This window comes from Eumetopias jubatus, unplaced genomic scaffold, assembly GCF_037043125.1.
Source record: "Eumetopias jubatus isolate StellerSeaLion01/CBP00866 unplaced genomic scaffold, mEumJub1_p1.0 scaffold_190, whole genome shotgun sequence".
Classification (NCBI taxonomy): Eukaryota; Metazoa; Chordata; class Mammalia; order Carnivora; family Otariidae; genus Eumetopias; species Eumetopias jubatus.
The window spans coordinates 82,832-103,720 of NW_028274996.1; the positions used below are offsets into that span (position 1 = coordinate 82,832).

General features: G+C 45.4%; 1 protein-coding gene across 1 annotated transcript; it reads left to right on the forward strand.

Moving 5' to 3' along the window:
- Window positions 1-10,982: 10,982 nt before the first annotated feature.
- LOC148161319 (cryptic protein-like) lies at window positions 10,983-18,361 on the forward strand. The gene is made up of 6 exons (XM_088020814.1): window positions 10,983-11,005; window positions 11,319-11,371; window positions 11,459-11,632; window positions 12,379-12,493; window positions 12,726-12,835; window positions 18,240-18,361. The coding sequence occupies exons 1-6, from the start codon at window positions 10,983-10,985 to the stop codon at window positions 18,359-18,361; spliced, it is 597 nt and encodes a 198-aa protein (XP_087876940.1).
- The last annotated feature ends 2,528 nt before the right edge of the window (window positions 18,362-20,889 follow it).

The following is a 20,889-nucleotide window of genomic DNA, read 5'->3' on the forward strand; positions in this document are numbered from 1 at the left end:
CATTGGATCCGTCTCTAGAGGGATAAGGGGTATGTCTAACTTCAAGACATAACCTGCAGAAACGAGCATACTTTTCCCAAAGACACAGCTGGAAGAGACTGGAATATATTCCCAGGGCAGAGTTAGTTGGCTGGAAGATGATTCTTCCAAGAAGAGTCCTCTGGGTTCCCTGGTTCTGGAAGAGCCCTGGACCTGATTAGGCTACAAGTCCAAATAAGGATTTGCAGCTGCTGCCTCAATGTGATTCTCGGGGAGTGAGCTGGGGACTGTGCACCCCAAATCCGGGCCCGAGGCCCTCCCACCTACTCTGTGCTGCCCTGCAAGCAGGTGCGCTCCAGGGGAAGCTGGTGGCCTCTCGGGCTGAAGTCACACATTTCCCATTCTTGGGGTCTTCATCCATTCTTAACAACTGAGCCACTCAGGCGCCCCTATCTTCATCCATTCTTTTTTTTTTAATTTTTTTATTGTTATGTTAATCACCATATATTACATCATTAGTTTTTGGTGCAGTGTTCCATGATTCATTGTTTGTTCATAACACCCAGTGCTCCATGCAGAACGTGCCCTCCTCAATACCCATCACCAGGCTAACCCATCCCCCTACCCCCCTCCCCTCTAGAACCCTCAGTTTGTTTTTCAGAGTCCATCATCTCTCATGGTTCGTCTCCCCCTCTGACATACTCCCCTTTTCTTCCTCTCCTGTTATCTTCTTCTTTTTCTTTTTTCTTAAAATATGTTGCGTTATTTGTTTCAGAAGTACAGATCTGTGATTCAACAGTCTTGCACAATTCACAGGGCTCACCGTAGCACATACCCTCCCCAATGTCTATCACCCAGCCACCCCATCCCTCCCACCCACAACCACTCCAGTAACACTCAGTTTCTTTCCTGAGATTAAGAATTCCTCATATCAGTGAGGTCATGTGATACATGTCTTTCTCTGATTGACTTATTTCACTCAGCATAACACCCTCCAGTTCCATCCACGTCGTTGCAAATGGCAAGATCTCATTCCTTTTGATGGCTGCATAATATTCCATTGTGTATATATATATATATATATATATATATATATATATACCACCTCTTCTTTATCCATTCATCTGTCAATGGGCATCTTGGCTCTTTCCACAGTTTGGCTATGGTGGACATTGCTGCTATAAACATTGGGGTACACGTACCCCTTCGGGTCCCTACATTTGTATCTTTGGGGTAAATACCCAGAAGTGCAATGGCTGGATCGAATGGTAGCTCTAATTTCAACTGTTTGAGGAACCTCCATACTGTTTTCCAGAGGGGTTGCACCAGCTTGCATTCCCACCAACAGTGTAGGAGGGTTCCCCTTTCTCCACATCCCCGCCAACATCTGTCATTCCCTGACTTGTTAATTTTAGCCATTCTGACGGGTGTGAGGTGGTATCTCATTGAGGTTTTGATTTGGATTTCCCTGATGCCGAGCGATGTTGAGCACTTTTTCATGTGCCTGTTGGCCATTTGGATGTCTTCTTTGGAGAAATGTCTGTTCATGTCTTCTGCCCATTTCTTGATTGGATTATTTGTTCTTTGGGTGTTGAGTTTGATAAGTTCTTTATAGATTTTGGATACTAGCCCTTTATCTGATATGTCATTTGCAAATATTTTCTCCCATTCTGTCGGTTGTCTTTTGGTTTTGTGGACTGTTTCCTTTGCTGTGCAAAAGCTTTTTATCTTGATGAAATCCCAATAGTTCATTTTTGCCCTGGCTTCCCGTGCCTTTGGTGAAGTTTCTAGGAAGAAGTTGCTGCGGCTGAGGCCGAAAAGGTTGCTACCTGTGTTCTCCTTTAGGATTTGGATGGACTCCTGTCTCACGTTTAGGTCTTTCAACCATTTGGAGTCTATTTTTGTGTGTGGTGTAAGGAAATGGTCCAGTTTCATTCTTCTGCATGTGGCTGTCCAATTTTCCCAACACCATTTGTTGAAGAGACTGTCTTTTTGCCATTGGACATTCTTTCCTGCTTTGTCAAAGTAAGTTGACCATAGAGTTGAGGGTCCATTTCTGGGCTCTCGATTCTGTTCCATTGATCTATGGGTCTGTTTTTGTGCCAGTACCATACTGTCTTGATGATGACAGCTTTGTAATAGAGCTGGAAGTCCGGAATTGTGATGCCGCCAGCTTTGCTTTTCTTTTTCAGTATTCCTCTGGCTATTCTGGGTCTCTTCTGGTTCCATACAAATTTTAGGATTATTTGTTCCATTTCTTTGAAAAAAGTGGATGGTATGTTGATGGGGATTGCATGGAATGTGTAGATTGCACTAGGTAGCATTGACATCTTCACAATGTTGATTCTCCCAATCCATGAGCATGGAACGTTTTTCCATTTCTTTGTGTCTTCTTCAATTTCTTTCCTGCGTATTTTATACTTTTCTGAGTACAGATCCTTTGCCTCTTTGGTTAGATTTATTCCTAGGTATCTAATGGTTTTGGGTGCAATTGTAAATGGGATCGACTCCTTGATTTGTCTCTCTTCTGTCTTGTTGTTGGTGTATAGGAATGCCACTGATTTCTGTGCATTGATTTTATAGCCTGCTACTTGACTGAATTCCTGTATGAGTTCTAGCAGTTTTGGGGTGGAGTCTTTTGGGTTTTCCACATACAGTATCATATCATCTGCAAAGAGTGAGAGTTTGACTTCCTCTTTGCCGATTTGGATGCCTTTGATTTCTTTTTCTTGTCTGATTGCTGTGGCTAGGACTTCTAATACTATGTGGAATAGCAGTGGTGAGAGTGGACATCCCTGCCGCGTTCCTGACCTTAGGGGAAAAGCTCTCAGCCTTTCCCCATTGAGAATGATATTCGCTGTAGGTTTTTCATAGATGGCTTTTATGATATTGAGGTATGTATCCTCTATACCTATACTCTGAAGAGTTTTGATCAAGAAAGGATGTTGTACTTTGTCAAATGCTTTTTCTGCATCTATTGAGAGGATCATATGATTCTTGCTCTTTCTTTTGTTAATGTATTGTATCACGTTGATTGATTTGCGGATGTTGAACCAGCCTTGCAGCCCAGGAATAAATCCCACTTGGTCCTGGTGAATAATCCTTTTAATGTACTGTTGGATCCTATTGGCTAGTATTTTGGTGAGAATTTTTGCATCCATGTTCATCAAGGATATTGGTCTGTAATGCTCTTTTTTGATGGGGTCTTTGTCTGGTTTTGGGATCAAGGTAATGCTGGCCTCATAAAATGAGTTTGGAAGTTTCCCTTCCATTTCTATTTTTTGGAACAGTTTCAGGAGAATAGGTATTAATTCTTCTTGAAATGTCTGATAGAATTCCCCTGGGAAGCCATCTGGCCCTGGGCTTTTGTTTGTTGGGAGATTTTTGATGACTGCTTCAATTTCCTTCGTGGTTATAGGTCTGTTCAGGTTTTCTATTTCTTCCTGGTTCAGTTTTGGTAGTTGCTACATCTCTAGGAATGCACCCATTTCTTCCAGGTTATCTAATTTGCTGGCATAGAGTTGCTCATAATATGTTCTTATAATTGTTTGTATTTCTTTGGTGTTGCTTGTGATCTCTCCTCTTTCATTCATGATTTTGTTGATTTGGGTCATTTCTCTTTTCTTTTTGATCAGTCTGGCCAGGGGTTGATCAATCTTGTTAATTCTTTCAAAGAACCAGCTCCTAGTTTCGTTGATGTGTTCTACTGTTCTTTTGGTTTCTAGTTCATTGATCTCTGCTCTGATCTTTATGATTTCTCTTCTCCTGCTGGGTTTAGGCTTTATTTGCTGTTCTTTCTCCAGCTCCTTTAGGTGTAGGGTTAGGTTGTGTATTTGAGACCTTTCTTGTTTCTTGAGAAAGGCTTGTATTGCTATATACTTTCCTCTAGGACTGCCTTTGCTGTATCCCAAAGATTATGAACAGTTGTGTCTTCATTTTCATTGCTTTCCATGATTTTTTTTAATTCTTCTTTAATTTCCTGGTTGACCCATTCATTCTTTAGTAGGATGCTCTTTAGCCTCCATGTATTTGAGTTCTTTCCGACTTTCCTCTTGTGGTTGAGTTCTAGTTTCAAAGCATTGTAGGCTGAAAATATGCAGGGAATGATCCCAATCTTTTGGTACCGATTGAGACCTGATTTGTGACCTAGGATGTGATCAATTCTGGAGAATGTTCCATGGGCACTAGAGAAGAATGTGTATTCCTTTGCTTTGGGATGGAGTGTTCTGAATATGTCTGTGAAGTCCATTTGGTCCAGTGTGTCATTTAAAGTCTTTATTTCCTTGTTGATCTTTTGCTTAGATGATCTGTCCATTTCAGTCAGGGGGTGTTAAAGTCCCCACTATTATTGTATTGTTGTCAATGTGTTTCTTTGCTTTTGTTATTAATTGCCTTCTATAATTGGCTGCTCCCATGTTCAGGGCATAGATATTTACAATTGTTAGATCTTCTTGTTGGATAGACCCTTTAAGTAGGATATAGTGTCCTTCCTCATCTCTTATTACAGTCTTTGTTTTAAAATCTAGTTTGTCTGATATAAGGATTGCCACCCCAGCTTTCTTTTGGTGTCCATTAGCATGGTACATGGTTTTCCACCCCCTCACTTTCAATCTGGGGATGTCTTTGGGTCTAAAATGAGTCTCTTGCAGACAGCATATGGATGGGTCTTGTTTTTTAATCCAATCTGATAGCCTGCGTCTTTTGATTGGGGCATTTAGCCCATTTACATTCAGGGTAATTATTGAAAGGTATGAATTTAGTGCCATTGTATTACCTGTAAGGTGACTGTTAACTGTCTGTTGTCTGTGTTCGTTTCTGCTCTTTGCTGCTTTTAGGTTCTCTCTTGGCTTAGAGGACCCCTCTCAATATTTCTTGGAGGGCTGGTTTCGTGTTTGCAAATTCCTTTAGTTTTTGTTTGTTCTGGAAGCTTTTTATCTCTCCTTCTATTTTCAATGATAGCCTAGCTGGATATAGTATTCTTGGCTGCATATTTTTCTCGTTTAGTGCTCTGAAGATAGCTTGCCAGTCCTTTCTGGCCTGCCAGGTCTCTGTGGATAGGTCTGTTGCCAATCTAATGTTTCTACCATTGTAGGTTACATATCTCTTCTCCCGAGCTGCTTTCAGGATTTTCTCTTTGTCTCTGAGACTCGTAAGTTTTACTATTAGATGTCGGGGTGTTGACCTATTATTATTGATTTTGAGAGGGGTTCTCTGTGCCTCCTGGATTTTAATGCCTGTTTCCTTCCTCACATTAGGGAAGTTCTCTGCTATAATTTGCTCCAATATACCTTCTGCCCTCTCTCTCTCTCTTCTTCTTCTTCTGGGATCCCAATTATTCTAATGTTGTTTCGTCTTATCATATCACTTATCTCTCGAATTCTGCCCTCATGATCCTGTAGTTGTTTCTCTCTCTTTTTCTCAGCCTCTTTATTTTCCATCATTTGGTCTTCTCTATCACTGATTCTCTCTTCTGCCTCATTTATCCTAGCATTTAGTGCCCCCATTTTTGATTGCACCTCATCAATAGCCTTTTTGATTTCGATTTGGTTAGATTTTAGTTCTTTTATTTCTCCAGAAAGGGTTTCTCTCATAACTTCCACGCTTTTTTCAAGCCCAGCTAGTATCTTTAAAGTCATGATTCTGAACTCTAGGTCCGACATCGTACTAATGTCCGTATTGTGTAGGTCCCTGGCTGACGGTACTACCTCTTGTTCTTTTTGCTGAGGTGATTTCTTTCGTCTTGTCATTTTGTCCAGAGGAGAATAGATGAATGAGAGAACAAAATGTTAACAGGTTTAAAACGTCCCCAGCAAATATACTGTATACAAATCAGAAAAGACCTGAAACCAGGGGAAAAGAAAGGGAAAGAAAGAAAACAGAAAGAGAAAAAGAAAAAAGAAAGAAAAAAAAAGATAAAAACAAAAACAAAACAATACAAAAAAGGCAGAATATGATCAAATATAATCAGGCTAGTGCATAGATCAGTGCCACACACTAGATTTTGGGCGTATTTTGGTCTGTTAGAAAAAAGTGCCTCCTAAAATTTTAAAGGAAGAAAGACATATATGTATAAAATAAGGGTTGATACAATGAAGGGATGGAAGATGACTGTAAAGATGATAATTATAAAAGATCTTATAAAAGGACTTGGTAAGATAAGTTGTTTGAAAAAAGAAAGAAGATTTAAGAAAAAAAAAAGGAAAAAGGGAGAGAATGTGATCAGGCAGGAGACTAGAACAAAGCCATACACTAGTGATTTAGGGTATATTTTGATCTGTTAGAAGAAACTGTACCTCAAAATTTTAAAGAGAGAACAACTTATATATATATGCCAAAAATAAGGGTAACTACTATGAAGGGATAAAATATGACTCTAAAAATGAAAAATAAAAAATGTTTTGTTTTTTTAAAAAGGGATTTATAAGATGTTGGTTGAAAAAGGGAAAAATAAAAATAAAAAAAACAGTCAACAAAAATTAACTTTGATGAAATAATGAATCTTGGTAAAAAAAAAAAAAAAAAACAGCCGTGAATCTATGGGCAATATTCTCCTAGCGCTGGAGTTCTCCTATTCTCCTTGATCGATCAACTTGGTCTTGGCTTGCTGGCTGTTTGGGCTGATCTTCTGGGGGAGGGGCCTGTTGCTGTGGTTTCCAAATGTCTTTGCCGGAGGCAGAATTGCCCCGCCCTTGTCGGTCCGGGCTAAGGAAGCTGCTCCGGTTTGCTCTCAGGAGCTTTTGTTCCCTGCAAGCTCTCGGTACAGCTTTGGAGGACCAGGGCAGAAATGGTGGCCTCCCAATCTCCACTCGGAGGAGCTGAGAACTCGGGGCCCCGCTCCTCAGTGTGCCCCCAGAGAAAAGCAGTCACTTCCGTGTCCCCGGTCTCCGGCCGCACTCCGTGCTCACCCGGCCTGTGATCGAGCGTTGCTATCTCTGGCACCCGACCCCGCGCGGAGTCTCCAAACCCAGCAGATCCCTGCAGTGCGTTCCCGCACCGCTCCTCCCCGGGAAGGAAGGGGAGTCTCCCCGGATCTGCTGCTTGTTGGGTCCCTGCTGGGGGAGCCGTGCCCCGACTGGGCCGCAGATCACAGTTTATGGCAACCCCGAGCTGAGAGCCCGCGCCTCTGCTCCGTATCTGCAGCCGGCTTCCCTGCTCTGATACCTGGGAGCTCTGGCGCACTCGGGCACCCCCGGTCTCTCTGTGACCCCAAGGGTCCTGAGACCACACTGTCCCGGGAGGATTCCACCCCCCGCTTAGCCACTGCAGCGACGTCCCTCCGCCGAGCCAACTTCTAAAAGGTCCGATTTTGTGCTCCGCGGCTCTATCACTTGCCAGAGGCGGCCGGCGGAGGCCCCTCCCCCTCCGTCTATCCTCCCGAATATCGCCTGGGATTCACTTCTCTGCACGGCCTACCTTCCAGTAAGTGGTCGCTTCTCTGTTCAGAGAGTTGTTGCTACTCTCCTGTTCGATCTCCTGTTGAGTTCGTAGGTGTTCAGAATGGTTTGATCCCTATTCAGCTGGATTCCTGAGACCAGACGAAATCTAGGTCTCCTACTCCTCCGCCATCTTGCTCCGCCTCCTCTTCATCCATTCTTGTTCACCGCAAGTCCCTCTCCACTGGGTTGCTTGGGCCCCATGGTAGGAAGAAACTCACCAGCTGTGCCCCCACCGCACTGTGCTAGGGTCCTCCAGAGGAGGCTCCACGGTGCAAGGATCTGGGGTTTGTCCACCATGCAGCCACAGCAGGGCTGTCACCAAATAGGCACCTAGAAATGCTGCATGAAGGATGGATCCTGCCACGAAGTCTGGGATGGAGGAAACCAGGAGCTCTACTGGGGTAGAAATCTTGTAGAGTCAACAACTCCACCTCCCAACCTGTGGAAGGAGTCTCCCACATGATCCAAGCAGCCTCTATTAGAGAGCCCACCCCTGTCCCTCCACAGCTACTCCAGCCCTGAGAGACCCTACGATATCTAATCCCAACACAACCTCGGGGGCCAGCACTGATGTGGGAAACAAAGGCAGAAGAAAAATTATTAAATTTCCTTATACCTACAGCCCACTGATAAGCCCTTGAAACAGGTAGAGGGACATTTCTTCTAGGGACTCAGCTGCCTCTATTGATACTTTGCTAAGGGGGAAAGGCAATCCTAGCCCGGAAGCACCCCCAACCCCCAGATCCTGTAGGTCCAACTTTAGCATATCAAACTTTCTTTGGAAACTTCCTTTATCTCTAAACCCCCCAAGATATGTGTTGGTAATCACCCCCCAAGCAGATAGCCCACCGATATACATCTGAAGGTTCTCATGACTCAGGTTTTATTAGGTGGTAATAAATGGCCTTTTCCCAACAATAGGTAGCCCCCTCAAGGTCCTGGAAACCTTGCTTCCAAAGTTCCTTAGAGACTTACCCTATCCCTAACCCCCTCTCAACTTGAAAGTATATAATGGGCCGTTCCTCATGACCCCAGTGCAGCTCTTCCTGCCTATGGGTCCTGTCCCCGAGCTTTCAAAAAACCACCTTTTTGCACCAAAGAGGTCTCAAGAATTCTTTCTTGGCCATTGGATTTGACCCCTAATGTTCTTTCCTACATAGTCCCACCTCACGGAACTTTCCCATCCTCCCACCTTGAGAGTGGACTTCCACTTTAATTAGGTGTTTGGTGCTTGCTACATCCCTGCTGACTGTCTTAATTCAAGCACGGATCAGATCCCTGCATGAATCTTCTCCTGGAGGATCCAGGAACTGAGACCTCCATTCACACAATGCAGACTCAGGGGTAACAGCTTCAAATGATGCATGAGTGCCACCAATTGGCACCTACTGCCTCAGAATGATGGGGGGGGGCTCTCCCATCCTCTACACTGTGCAGGCATTTGGGGACAGGCACTAACTCCCCGGGCCCGGAGGGCCCCAGTGCCCAAGGTCTGCAGAAGGACTACGTGCTGGGCATGTGCGGCTGTGCAGACCAGTGTCAGGAGGGATCTAGAACTGGCAAGGGTCTTGGAGTCCTGATCACAGGATTCAGCTCTTGCAGGACCAAGTTTGTGCCTAATCGGAAGCTCTACTCGGCACAAGTGGGCATGGTCCCCCTGAAGGCCGAGATGGAGGAAATGGTAGCACCTTGCCTGCATCAGCCCAGCCCCCTGGCTAGGGTCTCCTTCACTGAGAGACTTGCTTACTGGTCAGCCCAGGCCACTATCAGGCAGTCAGTCCAAACGGGGACTGGTAGTCCCCAGTTTAAAGCTGCCACCTCAGGAAGATTCAGGGGGCATCGGGCACTGTCCCCTCTGGAGGCTATGCAGCTTTGGGGGACCAGCCTGAGCCTAACAGGCCCCAAGAGCCAAAGGCCAGCTGACAGAGTACATACTGCACATGCGTGGGAGACACAGGTCAGGGGAGCCTGGAATCTGAACCAGGGCATCCGTAGGGACAGGCTGAGTTCTAGTAGTGAGCTATTGGGGGACCAGGACACAGCCTAATTCCAAGTGCTAGTCTGCACAAATGTGCCAGTTCTTCCCCGTGAAGACACACCTAGAGGAATCTGGACTGCCTGTCAGGCAAGGCAGTGCAGGATGGGTTGAGATTCCGTCCAGTAAGAGAGACCCAAGAGCCTTGATTATGGTAGCCCGGGACCCCATCAGGCAGCCACTCTAAGTGGGGAGTGACTGAGCCAGTTTGAAGCTGCCACCTCAGAAAGAGTTTTGAGGAGTGAGCTCTGTCCACCCCGAGAACGCTGCAGGTTCAGGGGACCTGACTAAGCCCAACGGGCCTGGTAAACCGGGGTAGCCCAACGCTGCTGGCCGACAGTGTAGACACTCTCAGCACACACTACTTGTCTCTCCTGGTTTAGCATCCCATATCCTCTCCTGTCTTTACCTGCTAGACCTAACTGGCTATCACCTGCATGACTCCATACTTACTGTCTGCATCATAGTACGCATACATCTTCGATTTCTTTCCTTTTATTCTTTTCCTTTCCTTTCCTTCCTCTTCCTTCCTTCCTTCATTCCTCTTTCTTATCTTCATTCTTTCCTTCTTCCTTCCTTTTTTCTTTCATTTTCTTTCTTTCTTTCCTTTCTTTCTTTCTTTCTTTCTTTCTTTCTTTCTTTCTTTCTTTCTTTCTTTCTTTCTTTCTTTCTTTCTTTCTTTCTTTCTTTCTTTCTTTCTTTCTTTCTTTCTTTCTTTCTTTCTTTCTTTCTTTCTTTCTTTCTTTCTTTCTTTCTTTCTTTCTTTCTTTCTTTCTTTCTTTCTTTCTTTCGTCTCTCTCTTTCCCTCCCTTCTCTCTCTCCTACCTCACACCCACGCCCCTTCCTTCCTCAGCAGTCATTCATGAGGAAATGTCTCCCTTTATATTCATGCTCCGCAGTCAAGACTTTTAGGACCCATGTCCCACCCACCCAAGGGCTCCCTTCTCTAGCTGGGCCCTCGCCACTATACAAGGGTATGCAGTATAAAATGTCCATTTTCCTGTGAAAACTTTTCTTGTTGAGATTTTAATTTTTTTGTGGTTTTTTGTTTTGTTTTGTTTTGTTTTTTCAGTGAGGGAAAGGCTTGTTGCCTTAGCCACCAATGTGGACAGCAGAGATTGACTACTCCTGGTGCTGTCAGCCCTGTTAACACCACTGAGGACAGAATCAGCCCCAAGTCTCCAGTCCCCACCCCACCCCCACCAGGTCTCATTGAGGGGACAGTCCTGGAGGCTCAGCATGGGCCCTGCCTGTCACAGCAGCTCACTGCCTCATGGGCTTCCACAGCAGAACGCAGAGATCTCACTGCTGTTTCTCACGGCCTAGAGAATGGTAGGAAAGATCTATATCTTCTTTCCCTATCCGTCTTATGTCCTAATGCAGTTATTCCAGGACCTGGAGTAAAGATCCCTTCAAATACAAAACGTGGTAAGACTCGACTTCCTTGGAAACAGATCTCCACTTCCTTGGAAATTGATCTTCAATGTACTGAAGAGAGAAAGAGACGCTTACACCAGACGCGTCAGCGGGAAATGACCCAGAGACACCCTGTTAGGTAAGGACACACATCATCCAGATCTGAGGGCCAAGAGGGGCATTCAAAAGCCTCCAGAATAAACTGCAGTGCATGCACAAATGTTCCTTCTCATTAAGGGACATGCACACTTCCTTGGTCTCAAAATCTAAGTCACGACAACATTAATTAAGTTACATCTACAAGTTACAAAATGATGGCATAATATTTATTATACATTACATATTGTATATACTTATGTTTATATATGATTGCTTTACATTTTAAGCATATGTACATTTCTACTTTTACTTTTAATATTTTAAACTTCAAAATTTTTCTTTAAACATTCTAGGCTTCTGTTTTTTGTCAGTTTGGCATTACACATCATCCACTTGGGAGACAACAGTAAGAAGCATTTTATTTATACTCCCTTTTTATTGTATATTTATTGTTTAGTCATCATCAGTCTCATACTTTCAATGTTTTCAAAAGGTTATCAAGGAGAGAAACATAAGGGTAACAGAGAAGAAATCAACAATGCTACAGCACAGAAGCTCCAGCAGAAAACACTCAACTGGATGCTGAATAATTTTGGAGAGGGGAATGGAAGCATGGATGGCTGGCGGCCCCAGGATTCAAGTCCCTACCTCAGGGCTTTCCAAGGTGGTAAGTCGCCTTGTCCCCCGAAAAGCTTTGTGGTCATCTCCGTCACTGGCCTCCCAGTTTAGGATCGGAGAACAACTTGGAATACATTAAGGATAAAATGAAAGCCCCAACAGAGCTCATTTTATCATCTTCACATGATGATATACTATAAAGTGAAAAGTATGTCCGAGTGAGGTGCTCCTCTGCTGTGAAAACAAGTTGTGCCCTTTCATCGGTATGAGGTTGCATTTGCTCAGGTCTAGAGGAGTGTGATTTAAAGATATTCAAGCAACTATTGCACCCGAAGTGAAAACCGGACCCTTGATTGGCTTATTGCAGACTCTCAGGCTCCAGACCCCAGGTCTCTGGCTTGGGGGGGGGGGGTGGTGGTGTCATGTTCCTCTGGCAGGGACAAGGGGTTGGGAGGGTTTTCTGTAGTCCTCAAAACCTGTGGGTGGTCCCTGCCCTGAAGGCCTGGTTTTAATCACTGTCCAGGAAAGTCACAGCCTGACTTTAACATATGAATGGAAGGAAGAGAGAAAATCTGACTTGCAGGGTCCTTGAGCCAGATCCTGACCCTCCAGGACCCCTGGCAGTTTGTTTTGAATCCTTAAATTAACAAGTAGGGTTTACCTGAGCAAACACACATGGGCAGGGAGGTAAACTTTAGGGCCTCTCCGGGGAGGCTCATGAGGCCCTCTCGGGGGGAGTCTCCCGCGAAGGGCCAGGAGGCAGCCGGCGCCAACACCCAGAGGTCCCCCCAACAGGCGCGCCCCCGCCGCTGCGCTGCTGCAGGAATGGCGGCACCTGCGTCCTGGGCAGCTTCTGCGTATGCCCCGCCCACTTCACCGGCCGTTATTGCGAGCACGACCAGAGGCAGAGGTGCGCGCCTGCGGGAGCGGGCTGAGAGTTGGCCGGGGGGAGAAGGGGCGCTTGACCTTGTGGAGGGGAGCGGGCGCGGCGGGGGGCGCCGGGGTAGAGGTTGGGGGAGGAGAGTGGATGGGCGCAGGCGCTGAGCACGCGCGGGGCGGGGCGGGGCGTGGAGGGGAGCGGACACGAAGGGCGGGGGGCCGGGCGGGGCGATCCCGCCGATGGTGCCTCTCTGTCCGCTCAGGGAATGCGGCGCCCTGATGCACGGAGCCTGGACCCTCCACCGCTGCCGCCTTTGCAGGTGTGTGTTCGCAGCTCTGCACTGTCTCCCCCAGCAGACGCCCGGCAGCTGCGGTAAGAGGATCGCGTCCTGAGCACACAGTCCCCGCACGCCGGGCATTGCTCCTTGGTACCTTCCAATCCGCAGAGATGTAGCTATGCCAGGCGACACAGAAATGAGAAGCTGGGTTGATTGATCACTTAGGAAAGTCACACTGGTTGTGAATCACATAGCATGTTATCATTATTATTTAGAGTGATTCCTAAGTTTACTCTGCCCCGATTGCTGGGTTTAAATGTGTTTTCCAAACAGTGGCCTTTGAGTGAGCAGACTTTGGGGAGCACAGCAGCTGGTAAGCAGAGCCAGCCTGGCAGAGAGGTTGCCCACTCAATCTCCAGTGACACCACGCCAACACCGTCTCCTTAACTTTGAAATGAGGAGGGCACTGGAGCAGGACAGGGACAGGCGTGGATGGCCAGGCGCCGCCCTTTAGAGCCAACCAGGCAGTGCTCCCAGAGAAGGAAGGCACCTTGTAACCACCCTCAGACCTGCCAGGCATAGGAAAAGCCAGGAGGGTGTGGAGAACACATGGGGTGAACACTCATTTGTGAGAATTCTGAGCAGGGAGCAAACTCAAGGCACATGTTTCCCTTGTTAAACTCAGGAACATGAATTTCCTGGGTCAGAAAACAGACTTAGGAAAAGGAAGCACAGTCTTTCCATCCCACATCCTGCACCCTTTCCCCTCTTCAGCATGCTCTGCCTGGACTCCAGTGAGAAGCACAGTGAATGAAGGCACATCCCTTCAGCCTCTTCATCAGCCCTGGGGGCCTTGGCTGTGCAGTGAGCAGTCAAAGCTCCCAGACCCCCTTTTCTGTTCCTCCGTCCACCTTCTTCGACCCTGGCCAAATCCCACAGTTGAAGGGGATGTACTTCCTGATATCACAGCCCTTCAACAGCACCCCCCACCCCTTTGTCCACTGTCAGGACTGCAGGGGAGGGGCACCACTACTGGGGGTGGACCCTCCAATCCAGCCTCCTGCCCCTGCCTTCCTGGTGGGCCCAGTAGTGGAGGAGCGCACTTAATGACTGCTCAGCTTCCAGCCCACCTTCCTGCCCCTCCCTCCCTGTGCTGCAACCTTGGGGAGGATGAGCTGTCAAGAGATGCTAAATGAAGGTACAGCCCATCAACCCCCCCTTCCTGCCCCTCCCTTCTCATGCAGCTGTGCGTGGTGTGGCCAGTGCCAGTAGGGAGAGAGAGATGATAGTACAGCATTGCACGATGTTGCGGGTTGTCCTCCCTGTCTCCTGCCCACCGGGTTTCCCAAAGCACCCTGCTCCTTCTGTTTGCCGGGCTTATGCCCCTGATTCACTGGCTGCTCCTTTTGTGGCTCAGAAAAAGAAGGACACAAGTTAGGGAACAGGCATCGGGATGGCAAGTGGCACCTGTGTGGTCCTACAGGTGAAGTCATTTCCTACATGCCCTTGGCGCTCCCAGCAGGAATGTGGGGCCGGGGCTAGCTGTGGGCATTTGCAGTCTCCTGTGCAAGGCCAGCTTGGGTTCAGAAGCAACAGGGCAGGGACCAGATTCCAGACCCTCTGCTTACTGTTTTCTATCCTTGGAGACCTCCAAGGCTGGGACTGCTGTCTGCCAAGGACTGGGACAGTGGCTCCTCCATGTGACTTCTGCTCATCACAGCTAAACAAAATAGTCATGTTTCACAGTAATTTGTCAGGTGCCGAGAGGATAGGAGCACTTTTGTACTGTTGGACCTTCCTTCCTCAGGGCGGATGACCCTGCTGGCTTGCTGACGGAGGTTATGATGACAGGAGGGATGGTGATGAGAATGATGATGGCTCTCAGTATAGTTCAGGCCCTGTCTCCACCTTATCCCGTTTGATTCTCTTAAGCCCATGAAATAGGTATTATCGTACTTTTTATATTTGAGGAAACCGAGGCTTAGAGGAGTTAACGCCTACCGCTAATAAACAGGATCTGATGTTTCTTTAAGAGATAATCACAAAAGGCTAATTGTCAAATTGAGAAATAATACATTTTATAACATTTAATTATTTAAAAATACTGCCAAGGAACATACCATAGCATATTGATATAATTAATATTATTCTATGAATAGTAAGAATATTACTCTGAATAAAATGGCTACCATTTATGCTCTACATGAGGACATTCCTGAAGTACATCAAACACTTTTTTTAATTGCGATATAATCTACATATAACAGCATATTAGTTTCAGGTGTATAACATAATGACTCGGCATTTCTGTACGTTGTGAAATGATCACCACACTAAGTCTAGTTAATATCCATCACCTTCCATAGTTATGGTTTTCTTTCTCGTGATGAGAACTTTTAAGATCTACAATCTTACTAACTTTCAAATATAGATTTATTAACTTTAGTCAACATGCTGTACATTACATCCCCATGAGTTATTTATTTTGAAACTGGAAATTTGTACCTTTTGATCTTGGATCTTCACCCACTTTGCCCACCTACCAACCCTCACCTTCGGCAGTCACCAAACTTCTTGTATCTGTGAGTTGTGTTGTTTTTACTTAAGATTCCAGATGTGAAGCTTATGGTATTTGTCTTTCTCTGTTCCATCTATTTAATTTAGCAGAACGCCCTCAAGGTCCATCCGTGTTGTCACAAATGGCAAGATTTCCTTCTTTTATGTGGCTGACAAATATTCCATTGTGTGTGTTTGTGTTATCTATCATATATTTTCTTTTATCCACACTTATGTCACATTCATTTTATTTATATCATATATGTTCTTTGTCCATTCATCCATCAGTGTTCACTTAGGTTGCTTCCATGTTTTGGCTATTGTAAAAAATATGCAGTGAACACAAAGGTGCATATATATTTTTGAGTTAGTATGTTTATTTCCTTTGGATAAATGCCCAGAGAGGGAATTGCTGGATCATGCGGAGTTCTATTAATAATTTTTTGAAAACCCCCGTACCTGTTTCCAGAGTGGCTGCACCAGTTTACATTCCCACCAACGGTGCATAAGGTTCAGAATGTGAATCTCAACTACTGTGCCATTTCTGTACTCTTCCTATAGGAATAATTATCAATACAAACTAAAGATATTTTTGATAGTGTTATTTTGAATATTGAAAATAGGGCCATATTCTAAATCTATAGGTGTTGTAAATCCTTTAACGGGGTGTTATGAGGATTTTGAAGAACATATGGAAGATAGAATGGAAAATTATGTTCATAATATAAGGAAAAGAGGTGAATCAAGGATACCTGTGAATGGGTGAGTCGCCAGTAGATAACATCATACTACAAAATCATGACCCACCAGCACCTCCAGGGACCTGAAGGCCATGGGACCTCCTAAGGTCCTTCTTGACCTGATGCTCTGTGGGTCCAAGAATGACAGGCTTTCTCAATGCCAAATAGAATGTCTTTTCAAGGGCATGGTTTTCCATTCTGATTCAGAAGAACGCTATTAGTTTCTCAACCTGCCCTCTACCCTCTCACAGAGATGTTGAAGGATAAACTGAATGCCAAATAATCTTGTTTGTTGCTGTGAGCTATTTTGTCATTTTCCTGTTACATGTTGTAAATGGTGTTTTGTGAATAATATTCTCAATAAATATTGAACGGATTGTCTTTGACCAGTTAGTTCCAAATACAGCTCCAAAGAAGAAACACCATATAAGCCCTTACCTATTATTAGATTGCTTTCAAAAGAAACCATTTTGAGTATTCTAAACGATATGCTTGAGGCAGGCAACTCTCATTACCTCTACTATTTTCTTCATTTACATTTGTTAATTTTGCATTTAAAGAGACAGTGTAGGATAATAGAAAAAGCATTGGAAAAATCCCTCCAAAATACTTGTTCAAATCCCCCAAAATACTTGTTATAATCCTTATGATTTTGATGAAAGGTTGAATAACTTGCTTGTGTTTCAGTCTCTTCAACTGCAAAATTAGAGCTGAATATTTACCCCATTGATTTGTTAAGATGAAAAGGACTTCACCTGTTATATATGATGCACAAAATAATTATTATTTTATTCTCATCCCCATTAGCAGTGTTCAAGTCAATATAGTGAGGTTTCAAAAATTATTTCATAATCTAACATTATATGCAAGTTTCCTGAAATGTGTTTTATAGTTTGTGAACAATATCCACTAATTGAGGGGCATTAAGTTAATTATGGTTAAAAAAAAAAAACAACAAACAAAAAACAGGCTTCCAGCAGACAGGAAGCTTAGTGTTGAGCCAGGCCAAAAACTCATTATACCATGGGGTGGTTAGCCCCCCAAAATTAAGTACTTCATTAGCTTCAAGAACCAGTTTAGTGTTCCAAAATTTAGAGTCTAAGTACTGACAGGGTGAAGTAGCAAACTCAAGTGCCTTCAGAGGTAAACAGGGAATGTGAATGTCAGGTTGGGGTCAGCTCAAGCCTCACCTCATGCTTCCAACTCAGTTTTAAAAACGGTATGTCTGACACCAACCAACCCAAACAAGGAAACAACCATCATAGGGCCAGAACCAGCCTATTCGGCCTATGGGAGAGGTGGCCCTCCAGGGTCATGGCCCCAGCCAGCAACAACATGCTGTGTGGGAGAGAGAGAGACCCTTTGTCCTGCCCTCCAGGGACAGTCTCCCACGCTAGGTGCCATTGCAATGGGTAAGATTCTCTGGGTGTCATGGCAGGAGAGGAAGGCGTCTGGCTCCCAGAGGTATCTGCAAATTGGAGAGTTTTAGGAATGCTGGTTCTGGACCCCACGTTGAAATATGGCGTTCTCCTCATTCAGGGTGGTCTTCATCCTTTTATCTGTTTTAATTTCCCACTCCCCTCCAGTAAAAATACTTGAGTATGTTCCGCATTCAGTGGTGTGAGACAGTGGTCATGCAGAGCAGGTGCAGACTTAATTTTACTTACATCTTCTTTCTCACATTTGCACAGGACTAATACACACGATAAAAATCTGTGCTGTGTTTGACCAAGTCTAAAAAAGGCCTTTTGATAAGGATGTGATACAAATCCTAGGTCACAGTAAGTCATCCCCTGGAGGCAGAGTTTCCTTTTTGGTAGGAGGTGAGTTAATGGCCATAGAACAATTGATTCAGTAGATTCTAAGAAGTACAGTAAATATTGTAAGGCTTAGTTTTACATTTTCTATAAATGTATAGTGGAAGTTCTAATATTGTCTCTCTGAGCTCAGTGGGTGACCATGGGCCTCCCGAGAGGGACACCATATGGCACTCACAGTCCCAATTTGTGGACCCCCGCGGGCAAGGCTGACTTGGTCTAACCAAAGCTGACTAAAGCAGGATCCTGTGAGTTTCTATCCAAGAAATGACTGCCAGCAGGGCCTTAATCCTTTCCTGTGGGCAGCCTGTTTCCTTCCACCACGGAGAGTCAACACTGAAGCTCAGTATGGGCTGACCCCTTTCTCACCTGGATTATTTTTTCAGACCTGGAAGATTTTGTCGCCGCACGCTCCAGTGGACTGAGTGCACAACGCATGCTGAGTGTTCTCTTCCTTCTTCCGTGCTTGTTCTTCCAAAGCCTCCTCAGGGAAGAGGGAGACTGCTGACCAGACCCTAGAGGACCGAACCCCCAGTTCCACATCGGCAGAGCCTTGGCATCCCCGCGCAGCCTGAGCTAGCATGGTCCTCTCTGGGAAAGCCGGGACTTGGGCAGCCTCTCATTTTCTGCGTTGTAGGGAATAGGTTTGTCTCATCTCCTATCAACTGACGCATTCGATGAATATTTTCATTGTTTAATAAATATTTCCGTGGAAGACTGTCTCGCTTCCCTAAGCCTTATTTGAAGGTCTGTGACTTAGACACCATGAGTAAACACTTGTGCTGGGGCCTATTCAACCCTAAATTCTCTGATGATTTCAGAGTAAACTGAGCACATGGCCCCTCGCAGATGACAACTCTTCCTCGAGCACCCCTTCATCCCCTCCACACACATAGATGCACCATGGCTGTGGCAACACGTCATGTCGCGCATTTGGGCACTGTTTGTCTCCCGCATCACTCTCTGAGTCCTCGGGAGGTAAACACGGGCCCACATGGGCTGTGCTCCGGGTCAAGCAGAGCTGCAGCTTCAGAAAAGCTTCATGGATAAGGAAGGCAAGAGAGGGGAGGGAGGGTGGGAAGGAGGGAGCCAAGACCTGAGTCTGACAGCCAGTCAGCCCACCTCCTTTTCTGCAGCTTCCTCTACTAACCAGTGCCCTTGTGACACCCTTTTCAGGGCAATTAGCACTTACTGGGATTATCACCATCTCCTTAAAAGGAGAAGATTGTACACAGCAGAGCCCATTCTCAAGGCAAGGCAGAGGGAGAATTAGCACAAAGAGGTTACAGCCTCAGGCTCTAGGCTAGCCCTCCAATCTTGGAGTCCAGCCATCTACTAGCCCACCAGGCAAGCACAGCTTCCTTGCAGTAGGCCAGCCACCGAGTCTTGTTCCAGACTCAAACTTGTCCATGCACGTGATGCGCCTTGCTCTTTGTTCCCAAAGCTGCCTTGCTCTGTTGGATCTGGGAACTGTATATATGTAGTGACTGGGGAAGGAGAGGGATACATGAGCGGAAGCTAATGGGCTTCTTGAAGCCTTGGGTGGGGGGAGCTTTAAAACAACCCAAAGGTATGTATTCTTCCAAACAATGCAGTGCCATCCAGGATCTGCTACGCTGGCGTGCATCAGATAATTTCAAGACAGGTGTTACCATCTGGTCTCCATCAGGGTTCTATGATTAATGTGCAAACGGGTGTAGAGAGTGGAAAAAGCAGGGTTAATGATCAATCATACATGGTGCTGTGAGAGGAGCATAAACCATAAGTAAGGAACATAGCCAACAACCACATGAAGCTGGGTTAATAATTAACTCATACAACTCTAGGACTGCTTATGCTTTCAAGACAGTCTAGGAAGCAAGCATCCAGCCTCAGTCTGAACCCCAAGGTGAAATCAATATGAATTTGCAAAAAATAAAGGGACTGAAGGCCCATCTTCCTATCAGTTGCACCGTACTCGGGAGTCAGGCGCTTCTAAGCTGGATCTGCCAATGATATTTCTCTGATAATTTTCACAGCCCTGTTTGGACAGTTCCCACAATGAGAAATCGGAGTGAAAACAAGAAGAATATTACCAATTATTCAGGTAAACAAATAAGAATAAAATGGGAGCAAGGAAAGGACTCGGGAATAGATAATACGGCCTGCATTGAAATATTGATTGATCAAGATATTGGTATTTTATAAGGCTTATGCAATTTCATTTAAAATGTTCCCAGCCGAACTCAACGGAAAGGCCATCCCATGACATCATATTGCCCATGTGATGACGTAACGCCGCACGTACGGGAGTACTTTTGGGGACAGAAAGGTGCCCTGCCCCCAGACAGTTACCACAGTGCTCAACTGTCAAATGCTGCACTGCAGGGGGAGTTTTGACTCCCCCTGGATGAGAGAACACTACACCTCGAGGGGAACAGAGTGCTCGCTGTGAGCTCTGGAACGGAAGTCCCGCTGAGTTCCCCCAGGCTGCTACCGCAGTGCTACACGTAGCGTGCACACATGTGGAAGTACACATATCTCCAGTCATCGGTTGACAGATCCTTAGGTTGTCTTCCTTTCTTCACCATTTTGAGTAATGCCGCGGTGATCAAGGGATTGCAGGTATCTCTTCAAGTCTCTGTTTTTATTTCCTTCACATATATACCCAGAAGTGGAATTGCTAGATCATGAGGTAGTTACATTTTTAATTTTTTGAGGAACTTCATCTGTTTTCCACGATGGTTGTACTGTCAGTGTACAAGTGTTCCCCTTTGTTCACATCCTCATAAATACTCATTAGCTCTTGTCTTTGGTATAAGAGCCATCCTAACAGGTTGCATATGTCATTGTGGTTTTGATTTATATTTCCCTGATGAGTAGAGACATTGAGTCCCCCTATTCAGATACCCGTAGACCATTTCATGTCTTCTTGGGGAGAAAGTCAGGTCAGGTCAGTAAAGAGTTGATTTGGACTATGGTTCCTGAAAAAGTAATTACTAACATTGTGAGACATAAATATTTCTAGGCAATTGTGATTTTTGACAGCAAGGTTGT

Excerpts from the sequence above, each read along its gene's own strand:
- LOC148161319 (XM_088020814.1), top strand. The coding sequence starts at position 10,983 with ATGACCCAGAGACACCCTGTTAG. Across the intron at positions 11,372-11,458 it reads CATCCACTTGGGAGACAACA|GTTATCAAGGAGAGAAACAT; the intron begins GTAAGAAGCATT and ends TGTTTTCAAAAG. Across the intron at positions 12,494-12,725 it reads GAGCACGACCAGAGGCAGAG|GGAATGCGGCGCCCTGATGC; the intron begins GTGCGCGCCTGC and ends CTGTCCGCTCAG.